Source organism: Equus caballus, chromosome 25 (assembly GCF_041296265.1).
Source record: "Equus caballus isolate H_3958 breed thoroughbred chromosome 25, TB-T2T, whole genome shotgun sequence".
NCBI classification, from domain to species: Eukaryota; Metazoa; Chordata; class Mammalia; order Perissodactyla; family Equidae; genus Equus; species Equus caballus.
In genome coordinates this window covers 18,252,004-18,268,544 of record NC_091708.1, presented here as the reverse complement: position 1 = coordinate 18,268,544, position 16,541 = coordinate 18,252,004, and the positions used below count along the sequence as shown (strand labels likewise).

Here is a 16,541-nt window from a genome sequence, read left to right as displayed (position 1 = left end):
AAAGATGTTTCTTTTATTAGATTTGAGACCAAAAGTACCTTATAATTCTAGAACTTCGCTATTCACTTTCTCACTTACCAGTGATACAATTTACACTGGTATTAACTAGTAATAACTACTAAATGGTACAAAGTTAACTCAGATCATACATATTTCTGAGACAGTTAATACTAATGATGTAGAAGTCTCCAATTCTAACACAGAAAAGTATAGAAATAAATTTTAGCATAAATTTATTGAACATTTCTTGATTTTTTTGAAGGAATAGCCCTCCAAGATAATTTCTAGAAATAGACTACAGACTTCTAGGCCTCAAACAGAATAGTAAAATGTTTTATTTCAATGCCAGAAAATCATCAGATTCATTTAGTACCAAAAAAACAGACAAAACCAAAAACAGAAACCACCTGCTACCCAACTCTGAGAGAATCATATTAACTTAAAATTTACATCCATTTGAAGCAAATTTTCACTTGAGGCTGTGATGTAGTGAAAATAACTGTATTTTGGTCCCATCAGGGTTCTGCCATTGACCTGGCTATGACTTTCTCAAAGGATAGACGGATGGGTCAAACGAGATAATGTAAGGGAAAGATAACCTTAGCCTTATTTTCCATTTGAGTAAGTCTCTAAAGAAGGAAACTATTTTAAAATTTAATATATATTTGAAACAATAAAATGCTTTATTCCAACACATTAAACAGATATATTACACAATATTTTAAAAATTTTTTTACAGTGAGCATGTACTGTTCTTGTAGTAACAACATGAAAGTCAAGGAAAATTACTTCTGGATAGTCTTCAAAATTCAAAGGTATACAGTGTTAGAACACATCAGTACAAATAACTAACCCGCATTTCTTAACAGGTGCCCAAACAACAACATAATAGTAGATTAAAAAAATGGGAAATCCAAAAAGAAACATTTCTCCTACTTAGTTATAAAAGATTAACTTAAAAAATAAAAGATGTCAAAACCATCATGAAAGAGATTAAAGACCACAAACAAAATACCTGCATGATGAGAAAGTGAGGGTTGTTGACATTAAGGCCAACGGAACAGAAGAGATCCTGTACTCTGGTATTGTTTGCATTCACTCCATTGATTAAATATTTATTTCTGCCACCAATAACCACCTAAAAAGGGAAGTATTTTAAAAGATGTAAGTGAACACACATCTTGAGCTAAGATGATAAATTCCCAAATATATTATCTTTCCTTTGTTTTTTCTGTAACTAACGGTAAACAAAACTAATTCTGAATAAATAGTGGAGGAAGTGTGACATGGTCAAAAAGAATACAAGATTGAGTGAGGACAACTGGCTTCTAATCCAGGGAGTTTGCTAACGTACAAGCCTCCTAACTGCCCCTGCCTTAGATGAGGTCTCTACGGTCACTTCTAGCTTTATGTTTCCAAGTATGTGTAAAACATATCTTCTAGCCCTGATCACCCTCTTTCTGATTTTTCCACACCCAGAGTGTAACCCTTCTTCCTCCACTTTTTAATTTCCAAAGGAACAAAAGTCAGATACTTAAAACTAAACACAAGTAGTTTCATATCAATCCTAGACAAGAACTGATAAAGACATGACTTGTGAATACATGAAAGACAAGAGGACTCATGGAGCTTCAGCACAGGGTTCATTAAGTACAACTTAGACCAGACGTCAGCTAGCTCATCCTCTACGACAGCACTTACATTGTCATTGATCAGGAATGACTGTCTCACTTATCATATTATGAGGTCCTTAAAGACAAGATCTGTTCCTCATTTTTTTCCTATCTGTACTTCCCAGTGCACTCAAGACTGCCCAGTACACATCAAGCACTTAATAAATACTGAGGAAATGTTAATTCATTTCTTTTCCTGACAGGATTATTAGGCTGGTGGATCATATATTAACATATTTGAATAGACCTATTATACCCATAAGTAACTTGACAAAGCCTTTATAAGAAAATTCCGTTGGGGGCCAGCCCCATGGCTGAGTGGTTAAGTTTGTGCCCTGTGCTTTGGGGTTTCGCTGGTTCGGATCCTGGGCGGGGACATGGCACTGCTCATCAGGCCACATTGAGGCAGCGTCCCACGTGCCACAACTAGAATATACAACTATGTACTGGGGGGATTAGGGGAGAAAAAAGCAGAAAGAAAGAAAAAAAAAAGATTGACAACAGTTGTTAGCTCAGATGCCGATCTCTTAAAAAAAAAAAAAGAAAGAAAATTCCGCTGAAGCTACAGGCTTGTGGACTGCACGCGGACAGGAATTTCAGGTGAATCAGTAGCAGACTCACCGAAAATCCCTAAAGGGGAATTATTTGATGGATGCTTAACGAGAAAGAATAGGATTCTGTCCCAAGCTGGTGAACACTTTTCTTTTTACCAGAGGCTTTCATTAAAAAAGAGAGAAAAATATGAGTTACATAATGCTAAGAAGGAGAGTAAATGGGAGCTAAAAGAATGTTTAAAAATAAAACTGACAAACTAAAAACATTGACTATAATTCAAAACAAAGATTTTAAGGGACAAATACAAGGTCCTGCAATGGTTTCAAAAATCTGTTTACATACAGAAATGGCAGTAACATAACACATGAAAAAAATTAGAGTGATTTTAAGTAAATCAGATATGATATATCATAATGTATTATGAACTCTCCAATGTCATATTGGGAAAAACTGAAGTAGAGTACTTAAATGAAAGAAGTGACAATTCTGCTTAATTTGACCAATTCTGGTATATGTATTTTGAGGTGCCATGCATTAAAACAAAAAGATATAAAGACCTGAAAGCAAATTCGTGTTCAGCGTGATTAGACAAGCGAAGGAACTAGAAACAACTAAGTATCAACTGAAACGCCGAGAGAGATTTAGCACTGAAACAGTTTGACTTACAGAACACTTCACTATTGAATTATGGTGTAAATTACACTTGCTCTTGGTGCTCTCAAGAGAACCACGATTAATGCGGAAAACTAGAAGACAGCACTTCGGCTCCATTTATAGGAATAACTTTCTAATTAGACTTGTCCAAAACCAGAAGGGGTTACCTCAGAAGACAGCAAAATTAAAAGTACTATAGGTGTTCCAGCACAGAAAGAGAAGATTCAGGTAGGGTTCAAGAGTTAAGCACTGTTGAGTACTTATACAGATGGATGACTTTTCAGATCCCTTTCAATCTTTTTGGTAAATGATGGAATCGCTCAATCAAAATTTTAACATAAAGGGGATATTCTTAAGGAATCTAGTCAGTATTTGATGCATCAATTTTACTACAAAGTTTCTCTCTCCAGCAAAGTTATAGCGCCAAAACACACAACAGACATGCAAGTTGTCAGGTATGCAAATACTGAGCAGCCACTCACCTGCCTTGTTACTGTAATTTCATCATGAACCTCAAATCCTAAAGGACTCTGCTTTTTGTCCGAATTATCAAAGGTGATCGACACTGAGGCTTTGGTAATACCAGCCTGACCATTTTTGTAAACTAAATCTTGTAAATTAGAAGCCCGAACCTAAAATAAAATAAAAGTTTATCAATTACAAAACCCCATATTGCACAAAATGGCACTAAAAGTAGGTTTCTTGCTATTGGAAAACTACCCATGCAGTATCCATTAAGTAGCCAAGGAGAGGCAGTCACATTCACAGGCAATGAAAGCAAGGAAAACGGGCAACAACCTGAAATGGGTGCCTTTCTCCACAGGACTTTTTCAACCCTGAATTGAATTGTTTTCCACTCACTTCTCAACAAAAGTTCATTTGAAAGATTTAAAGGAAAACAGTGTCTAAGAATTTCACTATTCATCCAACCCCATTAGTAGATCCTGAAAAGGCACCATAATGCAGCAGGGGGAATCCAGACTCTGGAATGGACTGGCTTAAAGCAACAATGCCTAAGTTTCAATGTTGTTCCAAACATCTTAAGAGGATGAACTTTGGGCAACCCCTCTAAGTTTCTATTTTCTCACCTAAAAAGTGAGGTAATAATATCTACCTTTAAAGGAGTGTGGTGAGATATAAAATAATTGATATAAAGTAAAAAATGCACATGAAGAGAATATTGGCAACAGTTTCCAAGTTCAATGACGATTCCCTTGAGGTTCCCCAAACTTAAATTCACATAAATCAGAAAGTTTACACTTTACCTGGGACAGGTTGGAGATACCCAGCAAAAAGCAGATGGAGTCCAATATGTTGGACTTCCCGCTACCATTCAAACCAGTGATAGCATTGAAGAGGGGGTCAAAACCATTGACTTCAGTCCTCTGAGCATAGGACTTGAATCCTTCCAGAACGATTGACTTAATATGCATTTTCACTACCGACTTGGACAGGAAAACCTCTGCTAGAAACCAAACAGTCCACAAAGTAGTTCTGTACAAAACAGAAATAACACCACATAAGTGGAATGTAACGTTGGAATTACAGTGAATGTGAAAAACTAAAACATTTAAGAATAACAGCTCAATAGAAATAAAACAGCCACTTGCCAAGTTATTCCTTCTCATGTAGATGTCTTTCTCTAACTTAAAAACGTACCAAGAGTTAGTCACCATCTGGAAGTTAACTAAACCGTTAGTTCTACCTGGAAGCCAATTACTTACTTTCCAGGATTTCCTTCCATCATTATCACACTCTAGCTCACAAAGACTACTGATTATTTCACATCCCATTCCCTTTGCCTACAATGTCCTTCTCCCTGACACTGTCGTGGCTTATTCCTCTTTACTACACTCACGTCTCTGCTCAAATGTCACCCTACTGAGGTCCTTCCTGACTTCCTATATGATAAAGCACCGTTACCCATCCTTTCACTCCGCTTCTTTTTTCTCTCATTGCACTTAAAGCTGACACTAAACAGTACTTATTCGTCTATCCAACCCTACGTCCACCGCTGTATGCCCGAACAGTGCCTGACTCAAAAGCACACGGGGCGAGAGGGTCAGCAAATACTTATCAAATACACGACTTTCATATACTCTCCAGCCTCTTGCTTTCACTCAGGCTGTTCCCTCGCCTCACCAGGCCTTTCTGTCAACACCTCCTCGCCCTACTCCAAGGCTGGATAGGAAGTAGCGATTCTGCTAGAAACTCTTTAGAACGAATTTCGGTCTGAAGTTCTTTCTTGCTACTCGTTCCCCCACCCGCATGCCCCCATCTCCCGCCAGGAATGCCCGGCTAGGCCCAACCGGGGCGCGCACGCACCCGCCTCACCGCTGCGTCGGGCTGTCTAGGCTCGGGGCGCCCGCAAACCCCTTGCTGGTCACAAACGCGCAGAGCGGGCCAACTTTGCCCGGTTTCGAGGGCTAGGACGCAAGCTCCTCCATAGCGGCTGCAACACTGATCCCGCGCTCGGAACCGGGACCGGAACTATTTATATCTTTGAATTTCGGCGCGAGCAAAGGACCCCACTTCCACTGCCTATTTCATTGGCTGGTGCCTAGGAAATGCCTGACTTAGGGGTTCCATTTTTCTTTCCCATCTGACAATCAAAGTGATAGGGAGATAGGAAGGAGGGTCGCGACAATGACAGCTCCAGCGATGCGACGGTTCGGGCCCGAGGACTACAGGAGCAGGCGGCATACGTTGAGATCGGCGTCCGGCACGCTTCGGGCAGCCCCGCACCTCAGCTTCGGGGCCTTGCGCTTCGGCGGCCCCGCCCCTCCCTGGGCCCCGTCCGGCGGCGGGCGGTGTCCTGGAGACCCCGCCTTCTCGCGGGCGGGCGGGATTCGCCGGTACACAGTGCTGTGGTCTCAGAGCGGCGGCGGTGGGGCGGGAGGATGGAGCGACTCCTGGTGCCCTCCTCTTGATTCAGGAGCCCCGGAGTCTCCCCGGTTGGCTCAGATTCCTCAAAAGTGGAAGCTGCACTTTGTTGGGTCTGGGGAGGCGCCGGCCTTCGAAGGACTCCGCTCGCGTTCTGGCTCCGCCCGTCCGGCTTCGGAGCGTGGCGGGCTTTTCTCTTGCTGTCGGAGGGGACGGCTGTATCCGCTGCCCAGGGCCGTGCTGAGCCCCGGGGAGAAAGTGTGCGGGGAGGGGACCACGGCTGGACCAACAGGTGTTCCTCTCCTTATCCTGAAAAGCTGTGTAAGGATAACAATGGCAGAACGAACATTCCAGAGAACTTTTTTGGAAACACCTTACGACAACTACTGTTGAGGCCAGTGTGCCTCAATTCCAAGGGCTTTTTTAAAATTCTCGTAGCAGCCCGATGAAATCCGTGATACCGTTTTCATTTTCACAGATGAGCAAACTGAGTCACAGAAAAGTTAGCAACTTCTAAGTAGTAAGTGGAGAAGGTTGGATTTGTTCCCAAGCGGTCTAGCTGCAGAGTGCGTACTGGTAAATATTTTATAATACTCCTCTTCGTGTACAGAATCCAGTACTAGTAACAGATCCTGTTATTAGAGTGTATTGTTCTCTCCTGAAAAAAAAAGCTGGTCAGTTTACTCACAGTTGAGCACATTGGTACTAATGAGTTAGGAAGAGCTTGGCGTCAGAGTGCACTGTGGAGCTGTCAGAGGTTACATATGAAAAGATAGTGCGGCCAGCGTCCTAAATGACCATGTATTTAAAGTTGCTTTCCTGGCATCGGAATGGCTTTGCAGTTATTCGGCACACCAGTATTAAACTACCAAGGATGGGCCTATGTTTTAAAATTCTTTCTCTGCTTAAGAGAGTAAAATGAGTTTTGTGGGGGTTTTTTGTTTAAGAAAGAATTCATTTATTTAGTCTCATATCCCACCCCTTCTGTAATGTCAGTCATTACAGGCCTAACATCAATTTAGTTAAGCAGTTAAATTTGTCTACCTTGATTCCTGCATTCCCTACACTCCACAGCTCTTCACTTATATTGATTCTATTCAATCTTAATACATTTATTTTCAGCTATGTCCCTTTGATTTCATTCCTGAATAAAAAATTTTTATTTGCCAACAACCTCTAATGTGGATTTTATCGACTTGTGAGATAAACAGTTCTTTGGGGTGAAAATATAAGTGTTAAGACAGACATTATTAGCCTTTGTGCTTATTTAATGGATTAATAATTAGTAGATATATTTAACAAAAATGGATGAAAACATACGCAAATGCACTTTTGCTAGATAAGAACTTCAGGGAAGTTATAAGAATATACACATCTAACCGGTCCACTAAAAGTATTTATTAAAATGAAGTTTGCTTTTAAAAGAGAGATCTGTATCAGTTTTCACCTTTGTGCAGGCCAGAGACACTAAGGAATTTCTGTTAGCATGGGTGGTCTTGAGGAAATCACTAATGGCTGACTTACAGCTCTGCCTCCTGAGATCACCACAGGGAAGTGGAGAAGACTGAGGCACAAAGACCCCCCATAATTTGGAGAGATGAGGACTGAAGTAAAGTTAGAGTATAGGGTAGATGTGTTATAAAGTACTGTTCTTGTTTTATCACCATAGATCAAAGGCTTTAGAAAGCTTCAACTGTGGCAGGCTAGTGGAGTCAGTCCATGTGTGAAAGGCAGCAGTACCAGCAAGGATGCCGTTAAAGCCAGAAAGATTTGGTCTTATAACTCTTCCAGGCCATTGGGAGGGAACCTCTTTCCCTGGTGCACTTCCCTAATTTTGGAGTCCTAAAGGAGCTCTTCTAGGGAGCTGGGTGAATCCTCTCTCCCTGGAACCTAGAACGGAAGAAAAAATGAAAGACTTTACCTTCACTGCAGAAATAAGGAAAGGTTGATTCATTTTGTTGAGAGATTAATTTTGGCTATTTGCAGGGGATGAATTGATAATGACAGGAAGTTCATATTGTAAAATTGTAGTGAGTAGCAGCACATTTTGAATACACCAAGTGTAACCTGTCTGGCAAACTTGGAAAGAAAGACAGCTGAGCATAATTGAAAATGAGGAATAGAAAAGGTCATGATTATATTCATTCACCTATGAGATCTGGTTAGCCCCATTCATTTTCATTCCAATGACAATGCTGTTTTCAGTATTACGTGTTCTGTTTGGTTTGTGAAATCTGCCTATTCTTTCACTATGATTTCTATTATTTTGTCTCTTTAATCAAGTTAAATAAATTTATGTTATCTTCTCTTTCAGGTACTTCTGTGATTTCCAGCTTTTGAGTTCCTAATTCTACATGTGCTAATTACAACATGTGCTGGCTCTTACCCATAGTGATTTCTTTCTGCCTGTGGTGCTGTTGTGGGATGAGGTTCATTTGTTTATGGGCGTCTCTTATGCCCTGAATTGTGAAAGAGTCCCTTCAGAGTAGTTATGTATTTCCTTCTGCCAGAGTTCTTTGGCTCTTAAATATCCTGGAGCATTTGTAAATGATTATTTCTCAGTTTGTGGTTCCTGGATTATGCAGATGTTATAAATTTATATCAGTTGCAGGCCTGAGGTTTTGATTTCTCACAGGTACCTTTTGTTTTTCCCCTTATCCAAAGCTCCAGGCAAAAAAATAAACTTATTTGCCTCTTCCCCAGACTAGGAGGTAGTTTTTCCTGTCCTAGTGACTGGCAGTTCTTTAAGGCTCCAGATTTGACCTAAGGGCCTTGTTCCAACACCTCTGCATCACTGAAGCTCAAGGCCTTGTGCTGGTGCATTAAAACCCAGATACCGCCTCCTGAGTCCTACAGCCAAGTATAAAGTGTTGGAGGGCTGCCTTGGCATCAGTTCCTGTCCTTCAAATTTTCCATTTGTTTCTGGCACTGAGAATTTCCTGTTTGTTGTTTTTTGTTATTGAGTTTGGTATGTGGTTTCTATAACAATAGTGACATTTTACCCAGTACTTCTGTGAGTCTATGAAAGGAAGTTGAGTCAACCACGTTGGAGGGGGTCTTCTCATTTACTTTTCACGAAGAACATCAGTGATATTTGTTTTGCTCCTGCCAAGCCTTGCTTTCAGATTCTCACATTCCACATTCAAAGTAGCTTTTCCTAAAAAAAAATAAATAAATAAACAAAAAAAGAAGTCTAGTACCAGCTCTTAAGAAAAGATTTTCACTCACTACTCATAAAATCCAGTCTCTTCTTACTTATTTCATGTTTGCTCCTCCAGTTTCTCCAGCTCTCCTTGGTTTTTTATCACTTCCATGGAGGTTTATAGCCAAAGCTGCTCGTCTCATCTCTCTTCTGCGTTGCCACATCCCTTCCTTTACAGGATGATTGTTGGCTCCTCTTTCTCAATGTTATTCTCATTTTATTGTTCTCACTCTGTCATAGTGGTCCCTTATTATTTTTTATTTCGGATCCACACTCATGTGCTTGATCTTCCTCCAATTTATTCCCTTTTGTTACCAACTCAGTTCTTTCTAGATCCACATAGAGTCTGCGCTCAGATTTTCTTTTCCACAAAATCTGCCTCTTCCGTAATTAACGTTTCCTCTACCTGTTATATCATTCTGGAGTCCTCCAGTCACAAGTATTTCCTCTTTAAGTTCTGACTTAAATTCCTACTTCAACAATACTTACTCCAGTCTCTGTCCTGTCTAAAGTTCTACAAAATACGTGTTTCTATATCAGAAATACGATATCCCTCCACTCTGCATAAACCCTTGTGAAAATTGCCTACAGAATTAATCCTGACCTCTTTAAAGTGGCATGCCTGGCATTTCGTAATTTATTCTCAATCTGCTTTCCTAGACTCATCTCCTACTGTTTCTTCCTAGATTACCAGGTCTTTTTTTATTCACTACTGTGAACCTAGCACCAACCAATAACAAAAATAAAGTTAGATAACTTTGTTAATGAATAGATGAATGAATGAATGAATTTAATAGGTACTTATAAAATGTATATCTTATGCTAAGAATTGTATTAGATGAATAAGATGTGGATTTGTCCCCAAGGAGTCCGTAGTTGAGTGGAGGTATCATGTATAAAGACAGAACCAGAGGGAGAGAAGAGTGAAAGACGTTATAAATAGAGTAGATTGCACAGGCAAGGGCATAGACAATAAACTTAGTGTATGAGGCGAGAAATAGCAAGATTTAGTGTAGGAGATGCACAGAAGCCAGATTATGGAGCATTTTATGTGCCATCTTAAACAACTTTGTGTCATTCCTGAAATATTGATGTTCTCTTCCCCATCTCTGTGTCTTTGCACATGCTGAACTTGAAATGCTCTTCTCCTCTCCATGTCTACCTGCATGTGAATTTCTATTTATATTTCAAACTCAAAATCTGATCCATTTTTGGATTAATTGTTTGCAAGTTCTTCTGTAGTCCCTTAACCCTTTAACCAAACTTTTCTTCTGACGTCTGTTCCTACTGTGACGTACCTCATTACCTAGCACATGGTAGACAATAAATATTGCTTGAATGTAAATAAGTTTAGGGGGTTCATTTGCTGCTTTCTGATTAAGGTAAAGGGCAAGAATAGAATTTTAAAAAGACTTGAAAAATGCTGAGGATTGAAATATACAATATATTTCACAAACCGATCAATATTTTCAGGTTCAGCAAGTTAATGGTAGCGATTTTTTCTTATTGACATAACATTGAAAATTTGTTTTACCAGCTAGCAAAGGATTCTATTTGTGTAATACCATCAATGACCACTGTGACATTCACAAGGCTGAGTAATCTGCTGTGGAATATACATTCTAGCTTTTTGCTTCAGAGGGCTCTTGGAACCATTTATTTTCCCCTGTCCTGCTTTTTTGACTTATAAAGTAATAAAGAGCTTCTCCTATGCTATGGAACAGCTCCAGTTTCAGGTTGAAAGAACATAATTTAAGTATCGCCACTTCCTTAGTTGCTACCGCGCTTCCTTTGTGCTCCTTTATTACACACACAGACTACTGTTACATGTTATTGTATTTACTCATTTATATGTTTGTCTCTCCCCATTGTGAACACCTTGATGTCAGTGGTCCTGCCTTATTAATGTCTGTAAACCTAGCATGCAGCCCAGTTCTTGTCACAGACTTGTGCTCCATAAATGTTTACTGAACAGACGAACAACTACATGAACACGTAAAGATTATAAAGGTGTTCACTCTTTCTAAACCAGAGAACACTCATTCTCTGTTTTCTAGATTTTTCAAATGGACCTTGGTGGTGGTTTTGTTGTTGTTATTTTTATCCTTATTTAAATTCCTAGGTAATTACCTGCATATTCCATCAAACATTAACATGCATAGAAACTCAGGAATTACCTTGATCACTCTCTCTCCTCCCTTTTGCATTCTGGCCTTATCTTCAAACACTGACTTCCACTCCACCTCTACCCGATTTTGAGCGGATGGCAGATAGGGCATCCCCCTGTTTATTCCCTTCAGTCTCCACTCTCCCTATACTGCCTTCTCCCAAAATTCCATTCCCACCCATAAGGGTGGGGTCTGCCCTTTGGTTCCCAAGAGATTTCAGATCAGGGATAGTGTAACATCAATACATTTCTAATAGTTTGAGGGGTTTTTCCTTCAAAATATAGCATTGGTGGGGCATTCACAGTAGAGTTCAGGGGGTGCTTCAGCAATCCATATCTTGTTCTCTTTATGTCCTTTGTCAATGGGCAAAGAAAATCATGTCTCCAAGTCTTTTCTGTCATTTCCAGGTCTCGTCTCCCAATCTCCTATTGGTAACTGCTTGAAAAAAAAAAAAACCGCTCATATACTTCTACAAGGACAAGCAATAACATACAGGTATAGAATGATCTAGATCCATACACAGTAAAGAAACAAGTTTTTAACAGAAACAAACTCTGCCTACATTAATATCAACGTGTTAAAATAATAAGCAAAGCTGTTTATTTCCTTGGTGCTGCATGTCTAAACGCTTTCTGTTCCAGCAGAGAACCATCGCTCTAGATTTGTATAAACCTAAGTATTCATTCTGATAATTTCACAAAAACAAAAGCTTTTTGTGTCTAAAAGCTTAACTCAATCCTTCACAGTTTAGGGGAAGAAACAACACGTGCAACTTTCAAACAACAGTTTTCTCCATCTTTGCTCTTCAAGGATTTAAAATAATCTTTTATTTCAGACTTAGCTTGAGTCATCTTATTTATGATTAAGTTTATTGCTTAAAATATTAATGTATACTTGTTCTATGCCAAGTTCAAAACACTTTTCCTAAGTTACGTCTTGTACTTCAACAATTCTTTTATTATTATCTCCATTTTACGGATGAAGAAGCTGGATCATGGAACTAGACTTTGATCATAGAGCAGAGCCAGGACTAAAGTCCATCCATCCATTCAACAGATGCTTGAGTGCCTACAGTGTTAGTGAACAGTACAACAAAAATTTCTGCCTTATGGAGCTTATATTGTTGTGGATATCAGTTCTTATTTTATTGATTATAAAGCATAACTTTTTACAACAATCTTATACTGCCCTAGGAGTAGCTATGAGTCTTAATGCTTCAAGTAATTGTCCTTTCCATGTGACTACTGAAGCTCTCAAGTCATTGAAACTCCAGCTGGCCTATTTCAGCAGATGCTTGGACATTCTCAGTCAAGCTTGGATTTATAGTGGGGACCCAGATTTAGGTCAAAAACATATAATCTGAACCACTTTGACACTGCTCATGGGGAGTGAATTCCTAGGGAAGAAGCAATGTCTCACAAGAAAAAAATGCTATAACAGACTAAAAGGTAGATTTGTAAATATTTATAAAAAGCAGATTGGATTTAGCATAGGTAGAAGTGCTGAGCAGGGGCAACAGGAAGAAAATGTTCTTAATAGTGCTGGTTGGTGGCATCTTCTTTGTATACAAGGAAATGTTGCCAGCAATTCTGCTTGGAAGACTAATTTGGAGTACTTTTTATTTTGTATATTTTTTATTAGTTAATGGGATCTAGGAGTGTAACAACCTGGTGAGAATTTCCCTGCAAATGGCAATCAAATTAGTCTTATTCATGAAACTCATAAACAAGCTATAATTCAGCATTTTATGTCTAGGGAAAATAAAACTGGGGTCATGCTGTTTAAGAGGATAAGGGAATTTAACGGAACACCAGGGGATTTATTGCAGATTTATGACAAAGATACATTCTAACTGGAAGCTTAATTGTGATTTAAATTATAGGTCAAGCTGTGCAATGTGTTTCCTTTTTAGGGGAAAATCTTTGGGGAGGTACAGTGTGCTTGTTTAAAGGAGAAACAGGAAGCAACTGAGAAAACAGATTGCATTTTCTGTTGGTTTTTTTTTTTTTTAGATTTCAAGCTGCTTTAAGTCAAATTGCCCCTGAGTTCCTGGTGATGGCTGTTGTGGAATTTCGTTGTTTTACTCTCTTTGTGTTATTCTCTCACTCTGTTCCAGAGCAATTATTTTACTTGACAGTAATAGAAAGATGTAGGCAGCATATCTGCCAGCAAACTAATATGGAAATCAGAGATAAGGTATTCTCAACCTTTCTAGAGTTGTGACATCCTATCATTTTGGGCTGACTTGCATAAAATCAGCAAGTTCTGCAGATGGAAGGGCCCTTGAAAAATTAGAGCCACTCATTTTGCAAATGGGGAAATTTAGTCTTCTAGTGATTTTTCTAAATATACTCTTTATCTCAAGTAAATTAAGGTCTAATGAGGAAATAAAATATGTTGTATGAATAATTTTAATTCAAAGTATAAAGAAATTGCTTCTCTGCAAAATTAAAATTAAAACAGATAATCAGAGGTTGACTCTGTAGGAAGGATTTCTACTTGGAAAAGAACAGTTACACCTGACAGCCCAGACTCATAGTCTCTGACATTTCCCTCTCCCTCTGGGCAACATCCCTCGATAAGTAACACCACAACCACCATGCTGGATTCAGCCTCGGTTGGGGGCGGAATTGGGGCTGGGGAATAGGGACAGAAGGCCTGAGAAGGAATTGAAATGATCTGCTCTCCCTTTAAGACTCTGAAACAAGGCCAAGTCAGGAATGGAACATTTAAACAATCATCTACCAAAGCTTTAGGAATAATAATGGAGAAACAGTCCATATAATATGGTAAAAAAAGAGAAGACTCTAGCTTATATGACAGGACATGGGACAAGATATGCTGGACTCACAGGTTTAGTGTCATCTGTGTTGCACCCCAGAGAAACAAACTGCACTATAGTGTTCTATCGGAATCCATCATGATATCCCCCTACCCCTACCATCTTTCATCTTAGTTTCTCTATGCCTTGGGTTTGAGGAGCAGCCCCATAGTCATCCACTTAAAGGAACTTTTCCTCATTCAAAGGAAACTTATAACACAGGATTTGTGCAGAGTGCCAAGAAAGTGCAAAAGAATTTTAAAAATCATGACTGGGAACACCATTAGGAGATATTTCCTGGGAGGGTTTTCCTGGATGCTGTTTGAGCTAAATCATTAAGGATAAATATGTTTTGGCAGTTGGAGATAGGGAAATAACAGTTCAAGTGGACAGATCATTGTAGACAAAAACTAAGACATGATGGTTTCCATAGGAGATAACCTGGTGCAGGCTTCCAGTGGTTTTATTAGAAATTCATACTACGCTTGGAGTGGATATTCTGCTGCACCACACAGAATCCACCTTCAGAACAGAGGCATAAGCTCCTTCAGTTGCCAGAGTGTCAGCTGCTGATGGCTCATGGCTGAGCCCCTTCCCAGGCATTGCCCTGCACTGAGGGAAGCTGCCTAGCTGAAAGTTATACCTCATCTTCTGTGATCGGCCTTATCTGATGAGTGGTTGATGCAGGGACACACAGCCCTTTTTCTTCAACCAGGACAAATATAAAGGGCCATCTAAACAGCTCCCCATACCATCAGCTGAGGCCTTGTGACTGCATCACAGTTCAGCTTCTCCCTCTGGCCAATTCTGTTTTCTGCACTCAGTCACAGGTGTTCTGGACAGCACTCCCGACTAAACCTTCTGCGTAAAAATCTCTGTCTCAGCCTTTTCTCCGGGGGAACCCACCTAAGACAACTCCAAATATAATTTGAGACACTATAGGCTATTTTAACAGCAAGTTTGGAAAGCCTGAAGAGTGCATATGATTCAGTCATTAGAAGTGCTGGCTTGTGGTCTCTATGGTAACAAGCTGGCATCTCAGGTTAAGTGCTGAATTACTAAAGCAATTTATATTCCACTGACAAAGAACTGGAAAGGAGAGAAATTGTACCTGAGCTGTGCTGCTTCTGTCCTCCAACTTTGCCAAACCCATCAATCAGTTCTGGTCGCTAGGTGTTAGGGGCTCTGTTAGTAAGGCCATACAGGAAGTTATGCTGTGGGGAAAAAGTTTTTAAAAAAATAAACAAAAAATATCAAAGGCTTAAAAAGTAACAGCATTTATTTCTTGTTCATGCTACATATCCATTACAGGTCATCAGGGGGATGAGGTATTTCTGCTTATCATAGTCACTAAGGAAGCCAGTCTAACGGAGGAGCCACCACCTAGAACCTTGTAGATCTCTGTCAGAGGGAACAAGAGCTCTGGAAGGGTCTAGAACCAGAATTTAAATTGCTCCATCTAGAGTGAAACACATCACTTATACTCACAATTCACCACAACTGTTTACCACAAGGGGCTCAGGAAGTGCAATCCCACAATGTGCCTGGAAAGGCAAAGGAGGAGGGGGGCCTGCAGTATTCGGCAGGCTGCACTAATGCAGGCTAGGGGGAAATCTTGGAATCTAGAAAAGAAAAAAAAGAAAAGAAAAATCAGTTTAAACTGGTAGTTGAATTCTTAATTTTCAGTTAAATAAAAAGCTTAGTAGTAAGTTATCATTGATCCTCCATTGTCTTTCAAATCATATTTGTACTGTTTGGATTTTATGTTTATCTATTTTATACCTATGTATTAAGTACCTTCTATTCACGAAGTGCTCTGATGGTTACTCTTGGGGAACAACTATGAAAAATCTCTGGATTTGTTTCTTTAAAGACACACATCTAGTTGGAGATACAGACATTCAAAGTATATAGGGGAGAGAACAAAAAGGATGGGGCAATGAGTGTAAAGGAAATTGCTAAGTGCCAACTTTCCATGTTCAAAGCTGGAGTGGACAAAATTGTGCCTTCTGTAAGCATACCTGAAAATATCCTTTTGATCTGAGCCATACAGAAGGCTTGATAAGCAAAAGCAAATTTACTTTGTTACTTTTAAATCCACTTCTTGAGTTCCATTTTCCCCCTCCCATTCCAGACCCTGCTGTTTACATTTAAAAATTTTTTCTGTAGATGGTGCCACAAATCTCTATATGGTTAGGATAAATAATTGTGAACTGAAAGCTGATATCATTGCTCCTTGAATCAGGGGCTAGGCTTTTTCTGTATTTTGTACACTCTCTTCCAAGTTAATGATGATTTATGGTGATAATTATAATAAATTGCACCTCTAATGCCTCTTATAGCTCATAAAGCAAGTTAACATATACTGTTAAGGTTATTTCCACAATACACTCATGAGATAGGTTTGAGAAGTTTTAATAAAATTATTCCTGTATCATGGATAGAGAAATTGAGGCTGGAAGCAGTAATTTAATTATCGTTGCAGTTATTTATAGCTGTGAACAAACCACCCTAAAACAGTGGCTTAAAACACTAGCCCTCATTTGTTTTGCTCACCAGAGGTTTGACTGGGCTCAGCTGGTGAA

The 16,541-nt window shown here is 39.4% G+C and overlaps 1 protein-coding gene across 2 annotated transcripts in view; it reads right to left on the bottom strand.

Annotated features, from left to right (window-relative positions):
- SMC2 (structural maintenance of chromosomes 2) overlaps nt 1–5,399 on the bottom strand; it is a 47,825-nt gene extending 42,426 nt beyond the window's left edge. Inside the window, exons 1-4 of one of the 2 annotated variants that reach the window (XM_070250387.1) lie at nt 5,217–5,399; nt 4,148–4,376; nt 3,365–3,514; nt 1,016–1,138 (exon numbers count right to left, since the gene is read on the bottom strand). In XM_070250387.1, the coding sequence (XP_070106488.1) occupies nt 1,016–1,138; nt 3,365–3,514; nt 4,148–4,315 (441 nt within the window). In that variant the 5' untranslated portion in view covers nt 4,316–4,376; nt 5,217–5,399. 2 annotated transcript variants of the gene reach the window in all.
- Nucleotides 5,400–16,541: the final 11,142 nt, after the last annotated feature.